The 24,253-nt window shown below is 37.0% G+C and overlaps 2 protein-coding genes across 3 annotated transcripts in view; one reads left to right on the forward strand and one right to left on the reverse strand.

Annotated features, from left to right (window-relative positions):
* LEO1 (LEO1 homolog, Paf1/RNA polymerase II complex component) overlaps positions 1-5,647 on the forward strand; it is a 67,102-nt gene extending 61,455 nt beyond the window's left edge. The window contains exon 12 of one of the 2 annotated variants that reach the window (XM_043989638.1): positions 5,376-5,647. In XM_043989638.1, coding sequence (XP_043845573.1) covers positions 5,376-5,480 — 105 coding nt within the window. In that variant the 3' untranslated portion in view covers positions 5,481-5,647. The remainder of the gene's footprint in view (positions 1-5,375) is intronic. The other variant, XM_043989639.1, reaches the window with a different exon arrangement.
* Positions 5,648-10,620: 4,973 nt separating this feature from the next.
* TMOD3 (tropomodulin 3) overlaps positions 10,621-24,253 on the reverse strand; it is an 83,111-nt gene continuing 69,478 nt past the window's right edge. Inside the window, exons 8-10 of the mRNA XM_043985194.1 lie at positions 23,651-23,794; positions 20,907-21,051; positions 10,621-16,045 (exon numbers count right to left, since the gene is read on the reverse strand). Of these exons, the coding sequence (XP_043841129.1) occupies positions 16,011-16,045; positions 20,907-21,051; positions 23,651-23,794 (324 nt within the window). The 3' untranslated portion in view covers positions 10,621-16,010. The remainder of the gene's footprint in view (positions 16,046-20,906; positions 21,052-23,650; positions 23,795-24,253) is intronic.

Consider the following 24,253-nt stretch of genomic DNA (forward strand, 5'->3'; position numbering starts at 1 on the left):
CAGAGCCCAGCCCAGCACCTTGCCCAGAACAGAAGTGTCAGGATTGGCCATTGCCGGGCGCTCCAGGGTTAACTTCTGTACAAATGGCATCCGTGTAAAGCTTCATTGCCTCTTAGATCCTACCTTTGCAACCATGATGTTTTCAGAACAGGTCGTACTTAGACCAAGGACTGGCATACTTTCAGAATTAGCATGCCAAGTCTGATTTAAAGTTGCGTGCGCCAGAAACCATTTAGAGTTTTGGGAGAATTTTAGTGCTATAAGGGACACCTGCATTTTAACATTTAAAAGATTTTGAAATTAAATTATAGTATGTAAAGGATACAAGGTTTGGAGAATTATTTCAACTTCATCCAAACTAAAATGCCACCGTAGCATTTTAGAGGTGGTTCCTGTCCTGGATCTGAAGGAAACAATGGCAGGTGGGAAATGAGTCATATAGCTGCACTCAGGAGAGTGCCAGCAAACCCTTCTTTCCTTTCCCCAAACTGCATCTTCCAGGCCAGCATGCAAACAGGCAGCCACCTGGCAGGGTGCTCTTGGGTAGCTTTCCATTGCCACCATCTGGGAGGTCAGGGAGGATGTCTTTTTGGGGAGATTGGACCCCCAAATTCAGCTTTACCTTTCCCTGTTGTTCCCTCCCTGCAGTGCCTGCTGTACAAATAGTCACATATAAAAATACAACTACTTTATTACATTGAGAGTCTTGGGGAACAAACTGTCTGTGTAATAGCTAACTTATAGATTTCTTTCGATATGCATGTCAATCTTTTAATAGGAGGCAGAGCTATTTCTTTCAGTGCCACAGACCCACATCCTTCCTGCAGGTTGAAACTTAAACTGTTTTCTTTAGCAATATTTGAAACCTAGTTCAGCAGAGCAAATGTGGCCTGTCCACAGAAGTTCTCTACTCTTCTTTTCCTGGATGGTAGATGGTTATTATGGTAGGGGACATTGTAAACAAGTGTGCAGCTTTTAGAGAATAATTGGAAGTTGTGGTATCTCAAGGCTAGTAGGTAGGAAAGGGGAGGAGGAAGCTATGAAAGGAATCTTCCTCTGGAGATGCTCAGCAAAGGGGAAGTTTAAGGTGGGAAAAATTAACAACTGATTCATCCTGAGTTTGCTTCACAATTCCTGTGACTCAGCCTGCTCCTTTCTTGCCTAAAACACCCAAAGCAATACTTGTGTTCATGATGGGAGGATGGAAAGAACCTAGCAGAAACTCAGATGATCTCAGATGAGACTCAGAATTATTGATCGAAAATATGAACATACAGCCTATTCTCAGCCTCCCTTTGCCCACTTCATTTTACATTGATCATCAGGGGGCTCATAACAGGAGGAGGATCCAATTTAGGAAGGTTTTCAAGTATTGATACTGATACAAGATATACTATTGCCCCATCTTAAGTTGTTGTGCAATACAGTGTTAATAATTCTAACAATTGTGTCTATCATTGATAGATAGGTATAGAAGGTTTGCAAAGCGCTTTTACAAATAGCTCATTTGAGCCTCATAAGTAGGTGCCATTATTCCCACTTTATAGATGAAGAGACTTGGGCCGACAGATGTTAAGTGACTTGCCCAGTGCTACGAAGCTAATAAATTTCTGAGGTGGGATTTTTAACTTGGGGTTTCCTGAATTCAGATCGAGCATTCTATCCACTGTACCATTTAGCTGCCTCATTCTTTGGGCAGAAGCCTAAGGTTTGTCCCTTAGAGACCCAGAGGACCAAGTATGAGAAAAGCACACTCTTCTCCAGCCAGTCTCCTGTTCCTGGGAATTTGGGAGAAATTCCTGCTTCTACTAGGCAAACAACAGAGTTAGTATATGTGGTAGAATCCCTAACAGAACCCGTTATGTGGCTTCACATTCTTCATAGGGTTAAAATCAAAAATGATTCCCCACTTTTAAACAATATTTGTTAAGATGCAGCACCCTGGCTACATCTTTTTTCTTTAAGGTGTAGAACATCCTGTTCTCTAGGCCAGGGTTCACGTAGTCCTGGCCCCTGTGTTGGGCACCACTTGCCTCCCAGTTGGCTGTAAAGCCAGGTCTACCTAATATCCAAGAACAGTCAACCAAAGCCTAAAGGGTAGTTATTCATGGTCTTACCAAGGCTCTCCATTTGTTCTATGATCATAAGACAGGAATGGAAGACTGGAGATTTTTCGTGCTTCCCTCCCCCCCCCCTCCCCTTTGGAGCTTATGTTTTTATTTTAAGATGCACTATTGTACAATTTAAAAAAACACAATATTTTATTTTTCCCCAGTTACATATAAAGACAATTTTTAATATTCATTTAAAAAATTATTTGTTCCAAAGTTCCTCCCTCCCTGAGACAGTAAGCAATTTGATATAGATTAAACATGTTCAGCCATGCAAAGTCATTTTTCATGACTAATAGCTAAACCCTGGCTTGAGTCACTTGAATTCCTGCTGTGTAGTAATTCAAAATGATGGCAAGTACTCTTACTGGTAGAAAGCAAGGAGTCTAATCATAAAATAGTTGTTGGACATTTCTTGGACTATCTTTTACTTGGCTAGAGTGGTGACAGGGCTTAGAAAATATATGTGAATGGCAAAACCAAAGAGGGAAGAGGCTGCGGGGAGATAGGCATGGGGAAAATAGGAAGGTGCAATGAAGCCATTGCACAACATAAAAATATTACTCACCCCTTGTCCCCTTTACAGAAAGGGTTGTATGGGAGCAGTTTCCTTTCCCCATTCATTTTCTTGGTGAAAAATCCTGCTTTTGGAGTGTGGAAAGAGAGCTGAAAGGAAGAGTCTCATCTCTGTACCTATTAAGTATTTATTGTTGGAATTTTGGCCAGCCAGAAAGGTAGCTCTCCTTTTTATTTACACTGCTAATGTGTCCCTTAAATTAATTTTGTTAGGGGCATGCTTAAGGATATTAGATGAGGGTGGGGGGATAACACCAAATATGATTTTCCTTTTCAGGATAAGTAGATGACAAAAGACCTTTTCCTCATAACATTTTAGCCTGTTAATTGGACCAGTCCTATGATTCCCTTTTAGAATCATCTTGTATATGGTGAGTTTGTAGGATTTTGAATTGGAAGGTAATAGAATCTGGGCCAGCCCCTTCATTGAATAAGTGGGAAAACTGAAAGCCAGATTGGTTAAGTGCTTGGCGCCCTGCTCATCCAGGGCTATTTATTTATTTACTTGATTTGTTCATTTATTTATTTATTCATTCATTCATTTTGGCTGGCCAATGAGGGTTAAGTGACTTGCCCAGGGTCACACAGCTAGTAAGTGTCAAGTGTCTGAGGCCAGATTTGAACTCAGGTCCTCTTGAATCCAAGGCCTGTGTTTTATCCACTGTACCACCTAGCTGCCTCTTATCCAGGGCTTTTTGTGGTACCATGCTTTTTCCACCTCTGGCCTAGGCATCTGACTGCACTATCCAGTAAAAAGAAGTACAACTATACGGTTTAGCACTTCAGAACTTAAACACCCCCCATGCTCCTTTGATCCTTATGCTAGTCCTTGGAGACTGGAATTGCAGGTATTATGCTTATTTCACAGAGGAGGCTCAGAGAGTTTGTGACTTGATTAATCTGTGGTCACATATGTTCAGGGTTAGAGTGGAACAAAGGGCTCACCTTACTAGACTATGCTTCGTTGCCTCTGCCTGGTCTTGGCCCCACACCTGGTCTGCCTTCATTTCCTGTTCTACAACTAATTCAGTTTGGCTCGTTCGTGGAGCTTGTAAAGGGATGTACCTTAAGATTTCTGTTGGAAATATGAGAGAGGAGGATTATCAGGTGGCATTTACTTTCTTAGGACATAGTTCTGAACATGAAGGATTCAACATTATGATTTAGATTTAGCTATGTCTGAAGTAAAGACATTGATCCTGAGCGTGCTGAGAGGGAAGGCCTCTACTGCTGCTGTCATGTTTGAAGATGGGCACAGGGGCAATCTATATTTTAGGCATTTTTATTTAAGTCAATGAATTGTATTTAATTTTTGTCCTTTCAGGGCCTAGCACAATGTCTTATGCATAGGTGATAGAAAGTTTGTTGAATTAAAAATTCGAGCTTAGAATTGGAGCAGAAACTAAAAGGCATCAAATTATACCCAGCACTACACACCCCTTTTTTATGTTTGTCTCCTATTTAAACATTACTAGGCATGGACTTGTCCTTCCCATAGCTTTCTGTTCTTGCCTAACAATAGAAATTTCTACCTGTAGATGGAAGTTTCTTTTGGGTAATGTTTTTCCAAGTTTCTTCTAAATTATTAAAGTAATGGGTGTGCATAAGAATAAAATTGTTTTTACATATATGTAAGCAATTAATTGGATAGCACATAGCATTTCCCCAATCACACTGCATTGTTTGTAACTGCAAAAACCTATACAATGAAACAATTTATCAATATATTCAGAAATATTCTGAATATGCTAGAGAGGCTTTGAAATCTCTTTTTTTAATTAAAAAAAAAATGTTGGGGCAGCTAGGTGGCACAGTAGATAAAGCACTGGCCCTGGATTCAGGAGGACCTGAGTTTAAATCTGGCCTCAGACACTTGACACTAGCTGGAGGACCCTGGGCAAGTCACTTAATCTGCATTGCCCTGCAAAACAAAACAAACAAACAAACAAAAATAAAACAAAACAAAAATGTTAAGGAAGCATAGGCAACAGATTTTTAATCTGGTAATTCTCTATTTGCCTTTGGGACCTTTATAATAATTCATAATTACCTCTCAAAAAGTACCTTTGCTTCTTTTATACTTGAAGATTTTCCAAATTGACACTGACCCTTTTCATTTTTTTAGTGGCCAGGGGACCAGTATACCCTTCAAAAAATAATTTTAATTGATGCATATTATTTTCATGTTACATACATTTCCAGAATTGGCAATTCCTTACAACAAAGAATTTTTTTTAAAAGGGGAAAAAATAAAGAGGAAAAACATTGTTCAGTGGAGCTAATAAAAAATGGTATAAAGTTTGCAGAGTTCCACACCTTCGTACCTTTGGAGCCACACTTGGTCATTATAATTTCAGAGTATGCCTCTATAAAAAATGTTAAATATTAAAATAAAACTTTCATTTCAGTATGCAAAGGGGGAAGTGGCATGCATACTCTTAGTGGCTAGCAACCCAGCCTTGTTCTCAGAAGACCAGCAAATCATTTAATCTCTCAGTGCATCAGGGCAGTTGAGAGTTATAATCCATGGATGAGCTGCCAGTCCGAATTGGTGGAGGTTAGAGTCACACATGGGGAGTTCCTCAAACTAATGAAATCCTAGGTCTGGGCCAAAACAACAAAGGGGGGTGCTTGCCAGAAATAAGTTTATGATTGAGCTTTAAATTTATTTTACTTGTGTTCCTTTAGGAAGGTGAAACTTCTGGAAAAAGGAAAGCAGAGGATGACGATAAAGCTAATAAAAAACACAAGAAGTATGTGATTAGTGATGAAGAAGAGGAAGATGATGACTGAATTTCATAAAGTGGAAGTGCATTTTCTATGGATTGTACAGTTATTTTATAAAAGATGTAACATGATGAAGTTATTTTGATTAAAATGAATTGACATGCTTTTTGTGTAATTTTAGTGTGAATAAAATTTGTAAAAGTAAAGTTCTCTGGCTTAAGAAACAAGCTAGTAGTGCCACTCTGTTCCCTCCTTTCATCCTATTGCTTAGACTTCCATACACAGATTTTCCCCACTATATTTCTGCTTATCAAAAATATTTTCATATAAGGTCCACATCAGTTAGCACTTTTCTTAGGATGCCTTCCCTGAAAATGACCTTTTCCTCTTGAAATTCTTTTCTTTTTCTCAAATTCAAGTTCTTTTAATACTTTTTCTGGCTCTCTCCTTGGCCCTTATCAGTTTGCTTTTTACCATAGTTGTGTATGTGTTCTGTTATTGAATAGTCCCTGCTCCCAATGGGTTTGTGGTGTTTTTCACCTTTGTGTCTCTGGTGCTTGCATATCATACTTAGTTTGTTGAATTTAATTGGAAAATGGAAAGACTCACAATTTAATGAGTTTTCTACTACTAGAAGAATTCAAATAGAGGCTGGATGACAACTGGGTGATACTTTAGAGAAAGTAAGACAGCAGGAAGGAGTCAGTCAGTAAACATTAAGCAACATTCTGTGCCAAGCACTTGGGATACAAAAAGATGCCCTTAGAGGAGCTCACAATCTAATGGAACAAACAAGTAAACAAATACATACAAACTAGTGATACAGAGGATAAATAGGAAATAATTGAGAAAGACTTCCTATAGAAGATGGTATTTTAATTGAAACTTAAAGGAATCCATAGAAGCCAGTAGGTGGAGATGAGTAAGGACAACATTCAAAGCATGGGGGACAGCCAGAGAAAATACCTGGAGCTGAGAGATGGAGTGTCTTATTTGTGGAACAGCAGAGACCAGTGCCATTTGGTCAAAGAGCACATATCAGGGAGTAAGGTATAAGAAGACTGGAAAGCTAGGAGGAAACTGGGTTTTAAGGGTTTTGAATAACAGAAGAGACTTTGAGTGGAGACAGAGAGAAAGACACAGAGAGAGAGAGAAAGTATGTGTGTGATCTTTTCCAATGCCTCGATTCTTGTTCTATCCATTTTACTTATTTACAATTATCGGACAGTATTCTGAGATCTCAACAGTTACGGTGTCACCATAGCAAAAGATTTAAATGGTCAGACCTTTTTAAGGTTCAGGGTAGGTCACATTTTAAAGGTCTCGGATTATGAAAAATTACCATGTTAGTGGTGAGCTTTGAAAATAGAAATATTTTCAAACTTTAATTGTGGTTATAGGTTAAATCTAACAGTTTTTTACAAGTCCTGGGCTTTGTGTCCATGCTAATTTTGAATAAGGATAATCAACTGGCAGTGTGGAAATACTTGCTTCATAAAATTAGCCAAAAAAGAAGCTAGTTCATTAAAGCCAATTTTTGTATATATCTGGAAGGAAAAGCCAAGATGGCAGAAAAGCAGAACTGATCTCTCCCTAATAAGGATCTAAAAAATGTACAGAGTTTTGACTGGGAAGTCCCCCCAAAAGTCACAGTGATTTATTTTCCAACTTAGGTTAGCATAGGGACACAAGTAGGTCTGTGCACTCTGCAAGGGATAAGAAGGGGTGTCTAATCAGGAATGGCTGTGTAAAGCATTTATGCAGTGAGACCGAAAGAGGGCTGAGGCTGTGCACCAGGGCAAGGAGAGGTCCCAGACCCACAGAGAAGGCCTGACCACATACAGGGTGCTGTAACAGGTGCCAGCTGACATCTCTCAAGAACCACAGACCCAAAAACCTTACAAGAATGAATGTTGAAAACAACATGTAAATTGGGAAATAAAATACTACCAAGAAAAAAGATAACCACAGATCCAGAATGGACTAAGGATGGGACCTGGGCCTATGGCTGGCACTCCAGGATGAATAAAGGTCAGAAGAGTGCAGAGGAGGGGAGGAGGAAAGAGAGAGAGAGAGAGAGAGAGAGAGAGAGTGTGTGTGTGTGTGTGTGTGTGTTCTAGTCCAATCTGAAGCCTGCATCAGAATAATAAAGGCAGGAAACCCCAGAACAAAATTCTGAACAAGCTGGCTGAATTCAGCAGCAGTCTACTGAAACTCCAAACAGAGCAAGCCCACAGGCCTATTGCTCAGATCCAAAACCAGGTCAAGAATGTGCAGAGTCCATGCTAGGGAGGCAATGATCAGATTTTACCCTGGCTCACATCATTTTGGAAACTGAAAGCTTTGGAAGGTCCTCAGCCCATAACATTTTTGTTTGTTTGTTTGTTTTTTGTGGGGCAATGAGGGTTAAGTGACTTGCCCAGGGTCACACAGCTAGTAAGTGTCAAGTGTCTGAGGCTGGATTTGAACTCGGGTCCTCCTGAATTCAAGGCCAGTGGTTTATCCACTGAGCCACCTAGCTGCCCTGCTTCAGCCCACAACATTTAACCCCAAGAAAGCAGTAGCCAGATCCAAGGAGACATAAGCTCAGTCTGGACAATACCTCCAGAAGTGCAGAGAGGCAGGAAGCAGGCTGGAAACAAAGTAAGAATCCCACATAAAGAGCTATTATGGTGACAGAAGAAAAGCTACTCAAACATTTCAAGTGAAACCTCAAAGTAAAACAGCTTGGGCACAATGTCAACTAGAATTCCTAGAACAAAGCAAGGAGTTTGGTGTGTGGATTTTTTTTTAAGAGTTAAAAGTATTGGGGGCAGGGGCAGCTAGGTGGCGCAGTGGATAGAGAACCGGCCCTGGAGTCAGGAGTACCTGAGTTCAAATCTGGCCTCAGACACCTAACACTTACTAGCTGTGTGACCCTGGGCAAGTCACTTAACCCCAATTGCCTCACTAAAAAAAAAAAAATATTGGGGGCAGCTAGGTGGCACAGTGGATAAAGCACTGGCCCTGGATTCAGGAGGACCTGAGTTCAAATCTGGCCTCAGACACTTGACATTCACTAGCTGTGTGACCCTGGGCAAGTCACTTAACCCTCATTGTCCTGCAAAAACAAACGAAAAAGAGTTAAAAGTATTTTTGTAAATGAAATGAGAATAAGAGGAAAATAACTGGAAAATATATGAAAGCTACGAAAGAATTAAACAGAATTATCTTGGTACAACAGTACAAAACCTTACTCAAAGGAAAAAACTACTTGAAAATATAAAACTATTAAAACCAAAAGACTGAAAAAACAATAGAAGAAAATGTAAAGTATCTTAGAACTGGAAGTCAGATTAAAGAGAATTTAAGAATCATTAGAAAATTATTTTCGTCCTTGTGCAAGCTGCAGCCAAAATAAAACAAAACAAAACATGAAAGAAAACTTCCCAGAACTGTTAGAAACATAGGGCAAAATAGAAATTGAAAGAATACACTGATCACCTCCTGAAAGAAACCCCTAAAATAAAACTCTGGGGAACATTATAGCCAAAACCCAGGACTTCTAGGTCAAACATAAAAAGAATTCAATTACTGAGGAATCATAGGATTATATACAATTTAGCAGCCATCTCTATCTTGAAAGATATATGTATAAAGGATATGGGCTTACAACCAAGAATAACTTACCTAGCAAAATGGAGTATTATCCTTCAGGGAGAAAAATGGATCTTTAATGAAATAGAGGATTTCTAAGCACTCCTGAAGAAAAGGCCCGAGTGACAAACTTTGGAATACAAACAGGAGTCAAGATGAACATAAAAAGGTAAATATGAGTGATCATAAGGGATTAAACAAGAATAAACTTTACATTTTAATAATGGAAAATGATACCTACCCATCTCCCCTCTGAAGTATCATCTGGGGTCACAGAGGGAGTATTGATAAAACAGAGGGCTTAGTAGTGATTTGCTATTTTAAAAGAATGGAAATGGGGGGGGGGAGGGATACATTGGGTGAGGGAGGCAGAGGAAGGGTAGGGGAGATTATTTAACATAATCGGGATGTTGGGGCAGCTAGGTGGCGCAGTGGATAAAGCACCAGGCCTGGAGTCAGGAGTACCTGAGTTCAAATTCGGCCTCAGACACTTAACACTTACTAGCTGTGTGACCCTGAGCAAGTCACTTAACCCCAATTGCCTCACTAAAAAAAAAAAAAAAAAAACATAATCGGGATGTGCAAGTAGAAGACTATACAAACAAGGGAGAAAGGATGGGGAAAGTTACTGAACTAATACCCGAAACCTACTTTCATCTGGTCAAAGGAAAGAAAAAAACACAGTTGGGTATAGAAATACATTTCACTTCAATGAGAAACAGAAGGGTAAGAGAAGAAAGAGGGGAGAACAAGAGAGAGGGTAGATAATGGGAGGGATTAGTTTTCCCCAAGACAAATTCTTAAGGAAGGGGAATCTGAAAAAAAGAATTAAAAGAAAAGAAAGGATAAGAGCCTGTGACTGGGCCCTGTGTGAGGGAAAGAGAAGAAGGGGAGAAGAGGCAGCCTGCAGCAAACAGGTGCCAACGTAGGTGTATACTTTTCTCACTACCCTCTTTATAAAAAGGGGTTGGGAAACAAAAGGAAAACCATAAGATAAGGAGGGAGGGAAATACACAATTAATGATCACAATTGAATCAGATGAATTTACTCAAAATGGATTAGCAGAATCCAAAAACATGTTAACATGACACAACCCTTGAAAAATATAGGTTGACAAAGAATAAACCATTGGAACAAAATCTATTTATGCTTCAGATGAAGTAAAGACTAAGAACTTGATCAATTGAGTGATCCACTGCAATTCTAGGGGCCCATCTGACAGAGATGATGGACCAAGGGTGTAGAATGAAATATACATTTTTGGATAAGGAAAACACGAGAATTTCTTTGGTTTGCCTATGCATATGTATTACAAGAGGGTTTTAAAAAATTTTCTGTGGTAAGAGGGAGGAGAGAAAATTAATGTTTAACTGAAAAAAAGTAAAATAAAAAGTTAACATAAAAAAATCAAGCCTTGTTTCTTTCCATATGACAAATCTAGTTCTTTTGGAGGTCAAACATTTAATTAAAGTGGAATAGGACAAAATAACTCAAGGCCACAGCAATTCTTAATATACAAAGAAGAGAACATGAGATTGCTTTTTAAAGAATCCAGAACTCAAAGAACCATTTTATAAACTTTATTGAATTCCTTTAAAAAACATAATATGATTGTTCCGAATACCTGCAGTACTTATTCCATGTTTCCTCAAATTTAACTGAGCTCTTAAGTATCAGTGTTGTGAAGCCCATACACACTCTTCTTTTCAGAAGCAAAATAATTTTCATTTTGGATTTAAGACTGTTTTGTAGACATTTGCATTTAATGTGACACAGACCCAGGTGTTTAAAAAATAGTATTTTAAAAATCCAGACATGATTATGTCCTCCCTAAAGGTCTATTGCAGACTGCAAAAGCATAAACAGGCCATATTTTGGTTTTTTGTTTTTTTTTTTTTACAAAGTATTATTAGCGATAAGCCCAGGTATGCTTCTTTATATCCCAAGTTCTAAGTCTTAAATCTCAGAACTTGGAATCAATGAATTAGAATCATTTTTCTTTCCATTGGAAATTGAGGTGAATTTTAAAACTCATTAAAATTGCTGGCCATCCCTACTGTAAAGGCAGCTTTGATGTAAATTTTTATACACTGCCCTGTTGGTATGTCCTAATGTGGATTGATAGCTTTTCATGAGAAGGAAATTCAGTGCCAATTAGGAAACATCACATGGAAGACCTAAATTAACAGACTGATTGAGAGGTATAGAGAATTCCAGATTATAATCAATGACTTGGTTAAAACTAGAGTATATATGCATAAGGATTCACAAAGATCTTGACAGGCTAGAACAGGTGAAATTTATTAAGAGATAAATGTTATGACTCACATTTGAGTTAAAAAAAATTTGCTTAAATGTAAGATGAAGGAATTATGACCAGATGATAATTCCTTTGAAAAGAGACTTTGAGGTCCATGGTCTCAATATAAGTCAATCATGTGCCTACAGCCGCCAAAAAATCCGACGCAATTTTAGACTGTATTAACTGAAGTACAACGTTAAGCAGTGGGGTGGTGGGCAGTGGTTTACTTCACTTTATAGTGGTGAAATCCCAGATAGAATACTAAGGATATTGACAATCTAGATAGGGCAAGGTTACCAGGAAGATGAGGGAGCCAAAAGCCATGCTATGCATGCTTAGCCTGGAGAAGACTCAGATTTAGGGCTGGAAAGGACCTTGGAGATCAATCATCTAGTCCAACTCTCTCATTTTACAGATGAGCAAACTGAGGTCAAGGAAGGCTATTAAACAACTTGTCCAGATCACATGGGTAGTAGTAGAGCAATGATTTGAACCTAGGGTCTTTGACTCTAAATCCAGTATGCTTTCTACTATACCACAGAGAGGACAAGATTGTTGTCCCTTAAGAACTGTTCTCATAGAAGTTAGATTTCCTTTGATTAGCCTCGGAGGGCAGAATTAGGCAAAGAGGTAGAAATGCAGATTTGGCATAAGGTAAAATGTCATAACAATTAGAGCTCTCCAAAAAGTATAGCATGTTGCCTCAGGAGATAGTTCTCCAAATACTGGAAGTCTTCAAGCAGAGAGTAGATTCTGATTTGTTTCCTCCTTTCCACTTTGGGACTTTTTTTCTTCACTGAGTACTAAGTTCTGTCACCTGAATTACCACAAATTCCCATCAAGTGAAATCCAAATGAATGAGATTTTATAGAAACTTTTATTATAAACCCTCAAGTTTTCTAATTTTCATAGAATTAGAATGGTTTTTATGTTATTTCACTTAACAGATACAGAAAATCATTCCTAGCATAGAAAAGTTTCAGATTCAAAACTGAATCTCGAGCATACAAAATCGGAGGCAATGTGATTATTTGCAGTAGAGAGTAAAAAACAACAACACTATATAAAAGAATTCAAATAAAGTTCCTTTAACTTTCTCATTAGGAGTCTCTTAATGACAGAGCTCTGATTGTTTTGACAAATCAGAAGAACAAATTAGTGACTGAGTCAGCTTGATAGCTATTGGAGAAGACAAAGTTAAGGTGAAGTTTTAAACTTCAGCACTCAAAAATAAACATTAGAGAAGTAATAAGAGTTGCTTCTGACACTTTATTGTTCTCTCCCTTTTTGGCTGACCCTGTGTTAGGAGTTAACTCATAGAGTACTCAAAAAAGAGGCACTAGAAAGGATCAGAAAACACACCTTTCTAAGTTTCAAGGTAAGGTCCTCATAGTACTGAGTCTACAAGGAATAGAAAAGGAAATCTATAAGGAAAAGATGCCACTTGTAGCTATTTTCAAGTGAGCAATTTTGGCAAGGGAGACCTCAAAATAGCCAAAGTTCAAAATGAAAGGTTCTCTAGAGCGTTTTGGGTTGTCTCACCTGCAGTTTTTACCATAAAACAGCAGGAGTAAAATTTATATAAGATTACGGCATTATTATCAGAAAAATTTTTTTCCCGTTTAGGTGTCCTTTTAAAAATATGTAGTCCCCCCGCCCTGTTTGTTGGAACACATGACCAAAATTCAAGTATCAAACCAATGGGAAAATATAATTTGATTTATAAATATATACATTTATAAGCAACTTTTCCAGAAATGCACCTATTACATAATACAAAGTATGTCTGTAGTCTGAATTAGATTATAAGAATTTGCAAATCTTTTGATGACAAAAAGATAACTTTTTCTCAAAAAAATTTTTGCTATTTGGTCTTTTAAATGATAGGCACTCAATAAACATGAAGTTTTACTTAGATAACTTTACAAAATAGCTAAGTCAAACTTTGGACACATCTATATAGCACCAAAACCCATTTTTATACTCATACTAGCCATTATTCGTGGTTTTTAAAAATATATATATAATTAATTACATGCAGATATATTGGAAAAATTATTTTAGGTTGAGAAAGGTTATCTGTTTATTTTTTTTTTAATAAAAGCTCTAAAAGACGTTAACCCACAGACAAAAAAGATGACCACATTGAAGTTTTTGGTAGGACTATAAAACTTACAGTCTTAGAAAAGAAAATCTTTGATGTGGCAATGGAGTATCTGGTCAATTAAGCCAATATAAATTTCAGAGCATGCGGGAATTGCTGAAATGTATTCAAAGTCTGCTCATGGGGGTGATTATTTTTAGAAAGCAAGCAAGCATCAGTTTCCTCCCTTAAGATGGACACATTCTTTTATGGAAGGCAGTCTACATTCAAAGAGATACACTTTTATCTTTGAAGAGACTTCAAGAGAAATCATTTGTTTTTTTTCCCCCAAATTAAAATGATGAAACAGTATGGCACTGGAATGGTATTGACAAAATGCACAAGACAGTAATACTCTAAATAAATAGAACGTGTGAAAAAGACATTTCTGTAAGTATGACACAAAAATCCAGGTAGGATCAATGTATACTACCTACCTATATATTTTTTTTTTTTTTTGCAGGGCAATGAGGATTTAAGTGACTTGCCCAGGATCACACAGCTAGTAAGTGTCATGTGTCTGAGGCTGGATTTGAATGAACTCAGGGTCTTCCTGAATCCAGGGCTGGTGCTCTATCCACTGTATCACTTAGCTGTCCTCAAAATTTTTAAACCTTAGTGAAAGTGGAGGTGTGGAGGGAGAACCTACACATTCAAAAATAACTTTAGTGAGGAAGGCTTGCTTTAAAAAGGCATTAGGTATAACCCACCAATACCTTTCAGTGCAGTATTCTTCTATTTCTTGCCTGACTTCCAATCTTGTTATTGTGCAGTCTTTTAAATACATAGTGCAATACAAAAACTGACTAGTTATTCAAAGAACAGCCTGGCTAACCTAAAAAGTAATTAAAAGGCCTATGAACATAAATAACTAATAGTCAAAATGACTATTAGCCACCATTCTAGATTTTGTAAAATCCTGGACAAAGGAAAATATCACAATTATGTTGGGAGAAGCCTTAGTCCATAAATTAATAGGATTATTCCTGGACTATTAGGTAGTCCAGAGCAAACACAAGGAGCAAAAGATATAATTCAACACCAAAGTTTAAAAGACAAAACACTAAAAACTCAATTTTCTCCATTGGAAACTCTCCCTAAAAATGCTATAGCTCTCAATTATGAAGTAGGGGTTACCGAGACTCATTACTTCCTAAACTTCTTTCAACTGTCTATATGTTTGGCCACTTCACTTTTAAGCGCAGCCCAGAGATGAGTGAACCAAAAGCAAATTCTCCTGTGTGGGTCTTGATTCTTGGGTCTCCTAGCAATCAGATCATCTAAGCAAGTGGCTTCCTCTCTTCCTTGGAGCACTTTTATAGCAACTAGAAAACTTTTCATTTGTGGAGTTCTTTTTACACAGTATGAATACAAAATAGGAATAGAAAAATAAATATAAAAACTAGACAGTTACCAAAAAGAACATTAATTCTTACTGACAAAATTACAGTGTTGAGTAAATACTGTTTGCACAGTTATACATGGCTAGCCTGACATTTCCTACCACACTGTATGATATCTAAAGTAATTCACAAAACCGCCTTTACATGGAAACATTAATAGGTCCTATTATTTAAATGGGAGGTACCAAATAATAAGGAATTCTTGTTATTCTGAATAACCAAAAATAAGTTAATAAGTTGGATATGTTTTTACAGAGGAACCTGTAAAATGAGTTCCTATGCAGATGTTCCTAGCACTCATTCACTGAGAGAAGTGTCTTTACATAAAGTATGTCTACCACACTCTATCTGGAAGAAAAACTACAATTAACTTGGATTTGCCTGTATTTTTGAATAGTTAGGTAACGTGAAAAGTCTGACAGCCTTTTTGAAATACATTTGAATGCGTACTATTTTAAACATTAAAGATCAGAGAACTAGTTATTCTCTGGAATATATCAAAAACATTTTTTATTTTCCTAGAAGGTTTTGCTCTCAAAAGAATATATTTTAAGTAATGTGTTTCTAAATTCTGGCATTCTCTCTTGAAAGAGAGAACCAGCTTATTGCAGGCACACATTCTAAAAATGGAGACATTTTAATATTAATCATATGAAAGCTTAAGTGCCAGGTGTCTAAAAAAAGTAACGGCAAGTGTAATGACTGCACATGTATTATGCAGTGTCCCTTTTCAATAAAAAATTATTCTAAAAAATAATTAATTTTTCCACTTATTGACTTTCCCAACCATTGGGTAACATTTTAATTGGATTTCTCTTTACCCAATGATCCTTACAAGTAAGCACTTTTAAACTAAACTAAAACTGATCAAAGCAGAAAGCAGAAAAAAAATGTTCCAAAATATTAAAAAAAAGATTATCTACTACTGATTTTACAGAATTTGTTGCTAATAACATCTCACTGGAGAAAAAATGATGTATACAGTATATATAAAAAAAGGAATGAAGTTTCCAGTCTTTTCCCTTCTACCTAGGCAAATATTAAATCTGAAATCAACACGTTGGCCTTGATGACCTTTTGAAAGTCTTCCAAAGTTGGTATCCTGGTAAATTTACTGGTGGTCTCCTTCAACTCGTCTCTTGCGAACTGTAAGAATAATTTAAGAATGTATTTCAGAATCGTTTTCATTAAGCTTTTTGAAAATAAACAAGTTACTGTCAATTTAGTTTTTAATGTTTTCAATTCTAAATATTTGCACTAAAATTTAAGTATTTGCATTACTTACCTTTCTAATTTACATATTGAGCAGACAAGAGTATTCAAACAATGTTTTTACTTTATTTTATAGACCCTTTGCTCTAATATGTATATGTTTATTGAAGAAACTTTAGAAATCTAAAAATAAAATCAGTCAATAATTTTTAGGCTAATATGTGTAATTTTGTATGAGTCCATGTTTCCTACCTTATTTTTACTGTCAAAGGTTTGAATCTTGAACATACAATTTGTTAAACATGCAATATGTTCCTTAAAGGATTATTAACCATTTTTTAAAAACTTGCTTGTTAGTGGACAGTAACTATCTTAAAACAATCAAGTAAATATGACACTCAGGCAGATGAAACTAAGGAGTAGTCACATGTTCTTTTTTTTTTTTTTTAGTGAGGCAATTGGGGTTAAGTGACTTGCCCAGGGTCACACAGCTAATAAGTGTTAAGTGTCTGAGGTCAGATTTGAACTCAGGTCCTCCTGACTCCAGGGCCGGTGCTCTATCCACTGCGCCACCTAGCTGCCCACACATGCTCTTTTGTTAAAAAATTTTTTTATGTTGTTTTTTTTTTCCAGGGCAATGAAGGTTAAGTGACTTGCCCAGGATCACACAGCTAGTAAGTATCAAGTGTCTGAGGTCACATCTGAACTCAGGTCCTCCTGAATCCAGAGCCTCTGCTTTATCCACTGCACCACCTAGTTGCCCCCATATGCTCTTTTGATTGGAGTACAATAACAGAACAGGAATACACCATAGATGTACATTCTATCTTTATAGATACAACTTGTCATTGCTTTCCGTTTTCTTTCCTCTGTGTCTCTTTCATATCAAATGAATTAGTTTAAAATTACAAAAGAGCTAAAATAATTTAAGACCTCTTCTCAGTTTATGGATCTTGCAATTTCAAGTTCACTTTTGGCTGCCAATTGGACTCTACAAACCAGCACAGTTGCTGACACCAGAAGGGTCTAACAAAGAACCCTGGATTGGGTTATACCACTAAACCAGCAGGATGATCTTGGTTAAAAAACAAAAAAACCCCAAAACCAAAACCCTACAACAAGCATTTATGAAGTGCCTATTATATACCCAGGCACTCTGCTGGATAGGAAGGATACAAAGACAGTAATGAAAGAGTTGTTCAACTTTTCTCGACTTTCTTCATCTGTAAAATTAAGGGTTTGTATTAGATGATCACAAAGGTCCTATCTACCATTCTAATATCTTCTCTCCTAACAGCATCAAGACTTTCCAATGTGGCAATGCATAAATGATGTGAGAACAAGCTGAGGAATTCAGGAAAGCAGAAGTCATTCAGTCTGTCTGTCTCTCTCAGAGGGGAGAGCTCAGAACTTTATTGTCTTAAGGCAAAAATCTTTATATATTGCTGTAATAGAAAAATAAAGGTCCCAGCCTCCTGGTCAGTAATGCTTTTAGTTTTAAGATTCACTTATCAAATTATTTTAAGGGTTATCTTTTCATTCTTAAATTAGTAAATTCTTGTGTTAAACTAGCCTGTTAGTTTTGTCTTTAATTTTTCACTCTTCCCTCCAAATGGAAGCACAGACTATTTACAGAGAGAGCCAAAGGATGATTTATCTTGTTCAAATAAGGAAAGCAAGCAGAGTAAATGGCTGTCTTGTGCCTTATTTGCTTCTCTTCAAATGGTTTTCCCAAAGATTGAAGAAAAGCCAATATATGTAGCTGATCTTCTGGTCAGGACAAAGGTTCTGTTTTTTTTACTTAATGTCACATGAAGTAATGCCTTTTTCTTCCCTACTGTTGGGTTCAGGGATAAGATCAAGTGATTCTAACAGAGGTATTATCAGACTATCAACTAGGAAAATAAAAATTAGAAGAACTAATAAAGTTCCTTGTAGGGGCAGCTAGGTGGTGCAGTGGATAGAGCACCGGCCCTGGATTCAGGAGGTCCTGAATTCAAACCTGGCCTCAGACACTTGACACTTACTAGCTGTGTGACCCTGGGCAAGTCAATTAGCCCCAACTGCCTCACAAAAAAAAGAAAAAAAAAAGCAAAGTTCCTTGTATTCAGCAAGCAATCAATAAAAACTACTGTGGGAAGATATATATTTCATATTTTGCTCTTAATGAAAATGAATCAATTTCTGTTCCTGATTCTAATTTCTTTTTTGGGGGGGAGCAAGGCAATGAGGGTTAAGTGACTTGCCCAGGGTCACACAGCTAGCAAGTGTCAAGTGTCTGAGGCTGGATTTGAACTCAGGTCCTCCTGAATCCATGGCCACTGCTTTATCCACTGTGCCACCTAGCTGCTCCCTTGATCCTAATTTCTTAATTTGAACGATTACTAAAAGTTAGATTATGTAATAACTGTGCTATTATGGAAAACCAAAAGATTTTAGAATGCTCAAAATAAAAAATAGCTTCATGATCTCAGAAAAGGACAGAAATATTTAAAAAGCAAACTACAGGTTAGTTATCTCATTTTAGAGTCCAACTTTTGTACTCTTACGAAATAACTGAAGATTGAAGAATTGGTTCAGGTGCAATGATAGTAGTACTTTAGTCTAACCCTATATTTTAAAACATGTGGCTAAGATTCATGTAAACAGGAAAAGGTGAGAAACAGAAATAAAGTGCAGCAAAACAAAATATGTGAGTAACTGATGACAAAGACAGTATATCAAGAAATGAGTATAAAAACAGAGACAAGAAATCAGAGTTGGTGGCCATTTGGGTGACCTCCATAACCTTTTTGTCGCTGAAGCCCTGAAACTTCTTGGCTGGAGAGATGAAAAAAAACACACAGGAATATTTCTGAGCACTTCAGACTAAAAAACTGGGAGGAAAAAAAAACATATCAAAATCAGGTAACTGAAAAAGACATCCCCCCATTTTTCAGATTTAAAGCTAAAGTAGAAAAGAAATTTGACAATTAAAAATCAAAGTGTGTAACTTGTGACTATTTTTTAACTCTTAGGACTTTTGTTTAAATTACAAAACCTCTTCCCACCCTGTGATTTTAAGGCAAAAATGAGTGTGTGGGATTGGGAACCAGAACTAAGAACTGATAGTAAAACCCTACTGATTCTGAGGAAAAGACAAAACCAGGTAGAAGAAATGAACTGTAATCCTTCTTCCACCTTTTGATGGAGTTGGCCCTCAACTGCTCCTTTCCTGGTAATCTCCAATCCATCATCAAATTCTACCAAGTTTTCCTTCACTATATTGCTTGGATCTACTTCTCATTTCTTTTGCCAATGACTACCCTGGTTCTAAGTTCTAATCATCTATTTTAATTCTCTCCTGCCCAGCTCCACATTCCCTTTGAATTATACTAATGCAGAAGCATTATTTTGATGATATATACCTTTTCTCCAGTTCAGAATGACTCTCAACTGCCTTGAAAAAAAAAAAAAGATTCCTATATTCCTATTCAGGCAGCAGGGTAAAGGAAGCTGATTTTCGAGTGAAGAGTTCTTGACTCTAACACATATTAGTGAAGTGACCATAAACAAATCACTTTACCTCCCTAAGCTGTAGTTTCCTCATCTTGATGACCTTGAAGCTTTCTTCCATCTCTAAATATAGGATACTACAATCTTACTTCAAGGCCTTCCATTGATTGACTTTCCCAACCTTCTACCATCCTTTTTTATTCTTCAGCTGAGACTGTTAACTTGCTGAGATGTTTGGGCCATAATTTACAGCCAAGAATTTAGGGAAAGTGAAGATGGAGAGGGGAAGAGAAGAGAGGGAGAGAGAATGAGAGTGTGTGGTTGGGAGGGGTTAAGATGAACTAGGGTCACTTTAGAATTAAGTTGCTTATGTTTATAGCTGAGCTCATATTCTGATACTCTCTGCTCACACTGTAGAACAATGAATGGAATGTCAAATACCCACTTGTGCTTGAAAGGCCCACTATAGTAAAGTAGCTACTCTGTCTGAAGCATTAATAAGGAAATTCCTGGAGCTCAGAGATTCTGATGTGGGTTTTTTGGTTTGCTTTTTTGGCTGGGGTGGGAGTGGGGGTGGGGAAAAAGGACCATAACAAGTTGGGTCTAGTGTGTCCAGGGGAGAAAAGGAGAGTTTCAAATCAGATCCTGAATGCTGATTTTCCCAAAACATGAATTTAATTTCAGTTATTGTAAAATGATGGGAATATCTTAGTACTCTCTTTTCTAATTTAATTTGGGCATGAGGGCATGTAATACTTAGTGCCATAAATTTATACGTGGGATTTCTTAGATATAGGCATAATATAAATATGTAACTTACCACTAACATACAGTAGTGGTAACTGTTTCATATTTTACTTAGGATGATCTAGAAAGCAAAGAGCACCATGAGGAGGCAAGAGAGGAGCTAGTCAAATAGCACTAAGACAATTATCAGAATGTTTAGTTTAAAAATTAAACATGAGAGCTGCTACAATCTCTCTCTCTCTCTTTCTTTAACATAAAGATACCAAACTTCTCTACTTGCAGCTTTAAACAGTACTGTCAAGCCAGGCTCCCATATTTTTGACTTACTTCTGACAGGGTCCTGACTTAAAGGAATTAATTTTTATTTTCCTGTTCCAGAACCCAACAATTTGAGAACGCTAAGAATTTCACCCCCTCTGAGACATATTGCTCTTTAAGGAAAGTTATTTTTTTCCCTAAAATATTTACCATCATCAATCCTTTAAAAAAAAAAAACTTCAAATACAAGTACCATTACAGGATACCACAGTCTTTTTTCTAGAACACGTCTTACCCAAGTCATTGTTTTTTGTTATAGCATTGGCTGCCCTGGTTCGTGGTCCCTGTTGTGTAAACTGATATCCAAATTTAAGAATCTTTGTGTTTTCCTCAAGCATCTTGGCCATTTCCAATTCAACAGCTGTTCCCAACTGCTGCCTCTAGAATGTAGTTACAAACAGAATATTATTAACAAACTTGAATAAATTACTTCCCACAGAAAGTGACGCCTAAAACAGTCAGAAGCATGTGAATGTGTGCTGTTTTGAGTTTTTCTCTTCAAATTTATCCCAAAATATATAAGAAAAATGAACAAGTTTTAAAAGCTTAGTTCTCTATTTAAAAGATGTGAAATAGCTATAGTTTAAATTAGGAATCTGTGTTACATGTTTTTGAAGTACAGATCTTTCTCTTTTCTGTGAAAAGATAACCTTTCTAGGTAGTACAAAAAGAGATCACTCTAAATTTGTTACCTCTGAAGAAATGACAAGAGATCAAATTCTTTTGAGTTTGCAAAGGTATTCTGTTGGCATACAATGCAAGCCTTCAAAAATCATATACAGTTAACACTTCATTTTTCATCAGAAAAATGTGCTGTCCCTACATGGTAAATTTTTAAGATAACTGAAGCTTTCCTTAATTTTGCAGGGGGATCATTAAAAAATATACTTTCTTGTCTTACAGTGTACTAGACATAAGTTAGCTTTTTCTTGATAACTCAAGGTCTGAATGTTAATTATTATACTGTGCTATAACAGTGATGTGCTGAACAATTTTTCCACTTACTAAATGGGTTCGGGTAACCATGCTTTTTAAGGTTTTGTCCTTTGTATGCTATTTTTTGTCTCTTTCCTCACTTTTAGGAAGTCAGCTGAAACCACATCAGTCTCTAAGAGGTCCCCCACCCCCCCTTATTACTTCTTGTAACATGTAAATTGTTGCAACCAGGGTAAATACTAAGTTCAGAATTGCAGAGTACTCCCATGAGTAAAGGGCATATGCTTTAATAAACTAGCATTGTGACATTGACTTTGGCATCTCAGAGGCCTTCTTTGCTTCCTTCTTGATCTTTGGGGTTTTTTTTTAGATATCTAAAACTGACAGATAAGTAACCCCTAAACAAAATTGTTGTACCTGAATTATTAATAGTAATATTCAAAATAGTTTGTGGAGTGCATGGAACTGAACGTAATCAAGAAATACAGAAAATTAGAGGCCCTTCTCCCATGTGCTTATGTAGAACAATATGTCAGTGCTTTTTGACCTGGGTGGTTCCAACTTCCTAGCCCTAGGATTTCAAATGGTGAGCTACAGTGCCCATGTGGGAAAGGAATAGCTAGAGTCAAACAGTCATAAAGGAAAGCAGAATGGGGTGGATACCCCAAATTATCCCAATTATTGAGGAAACTAGCTGGATAGGGACAAGAGTTCCAGGGGACTTGGTAATTCTTTAATACTAGCTAAACTGCAATTGTTTTTCACTAGAGGAAAAAAAGAAAGGGCAGTAAAGAAATTAGTGAAGAAGCTGCTTATTACTTCCACCTGAGGCTCTAGAGAGGGTCAGTTATAAATAACAGTCATCACTAGAGCTCCTGGTTTGGTACCACCAGTGAAATCTGACAATCTATATATGAGCTCTTGAGTGACCCTACCTTCAGACTTTAAAATGAATAAAAATTCCCTTCACACGTGCAATCTAGCTTTATAGTTGAGGGAAAAAAGCCATCGACCCCTTCTGTGGAGGGTACCAGTTTCTCCTGTGAGGATGTGCCAGGGCAATTTGACTATGAAATCTAAGCTAAGGTCCTGAGATAATCATTAAGGGTCATTTCCATTTAGGTCATTCAAAAGCCAATAGATCAGCCTCTCCAAGGGCCAGTTGAGCTCTGGCACAGTAATTACAAGTATCCTTCCATCCCAGGTAGTGTTGAAGTTGAAAATGAGAGTTCATTCCTTTACATGTCCCTTTTTTTTTTTTTTTGGCAATTTTTTCTAATAAAACACCCATTAAATTGGTGGTTTGGGATGATATCTTACTCACTATTTTTCTAAGTGGAAATTAATTTTTTTTTTATTATCAGCACCCGAGTCAAATGCTTACACTCTTTTCTAGGGCCATTTCAAAGGATTTGGGTTCCACATGACTTCTATAATCAGTGCTTATCTTGGGGGCATTGGAAAGAAAAGAATATATAGAATGCTATTCTGTATTTATTCAGGAGAAATGGAAACTACTGAAACACAAAATTTCATAATGGACTGGCTGGCATGCCCTCATACAGATTCACATTCCCACCTCTTTCTTCACCTCTGACTTGAATGAACAATGAGGGTATCTGAATATATTAGGAGATGGATAGGTCCAGCCTGAAGGAAAAGCAGTAGCAGTCTTACTTTGCAGTGGGACATTGCTAAAATGCAAAGCTGAGCCACTACCTGCATGGTATCCTATGGTGACTGCAAAACCCATTATTACTGCTCATGAAAAGAAGCAAAAGCAATTCAACTGTTTTTTAAAGTTCTGCATTAGACCTTTAGCTAAGATTAATAATACGTGTATGCCCTTGACAACTTCCTGATTATGCAAAGGCTTAATGAGAATTTTAATAAGCATCCCTCTGCAGCCTACTGCCTATCCAGAAAGCCCTTCCCATGGATCCTACAGACTCTGACCTTTCCTATTCTTGACCTCTAAAGCACTGCAGGAGCTGCTCTGGGCTATAATTAGATGCTAATATATTATTACTATATCTAATTAACCTGGTTATCAATCTTGATTTCAGCCAGGGTTTCATTTTCTTTTAAGGCATCAATCAGTGCTTGAATACCAGCTCCTGTAATAAAATTGGACTCCAAATTTAAGCTCTTCAATGTTTTATTCACTTTCAGCATGTCTGCAAATGCCTAAAAATGAAAACAAAAATCAAAATTAATTTAATAGACAAGATTAAAAAGATACTGTTAATACTTTAAAATATATCTAGATTTATTATTATGTTTACCTGATAATTCTTATTGAACTACATGACATTATCTTTTTTTTACATGATATTATCTTAGCTCTACTCTACCTATATAGTTTAATCCCCCTATCTCCATTCTGAGATAATTAGGACACCTAAATCTTTTAATTCCCTTGGTCTCCAAGAACAGAGAAGACAAAATTTATTCTTCTATGAATATGCATATGATAGCCTCAGAAAGTCAAGAATTATTGGTCATGGAATCTTCATAGACATTTTTTTTTTTAAAGTGAGGCAGTTGGGGTTAAGTGACTTGCCCAGGGTCACACAGCTAGTAAGTGTTAAGTGTCTGAGGACGGATTTGAACTCAGGTACTCCTGACTCCAGGGCCAGTGCTCTA

Source organism: Dromiciops gliroides, chromosome 2, assembly GCF_019393635.1.
Source record: "Dromiciops gliroides isolate mDroGli1 chromosome 2, mDroGli1.pri, whole genome shotgun sequence".
Lineage (NCBI taxonomy): Eukaryota > Metazoa > Chordata > Mammalia > Microbiotheria > Microbiotheriidae > Dromiciops > Dromiciops gliroides.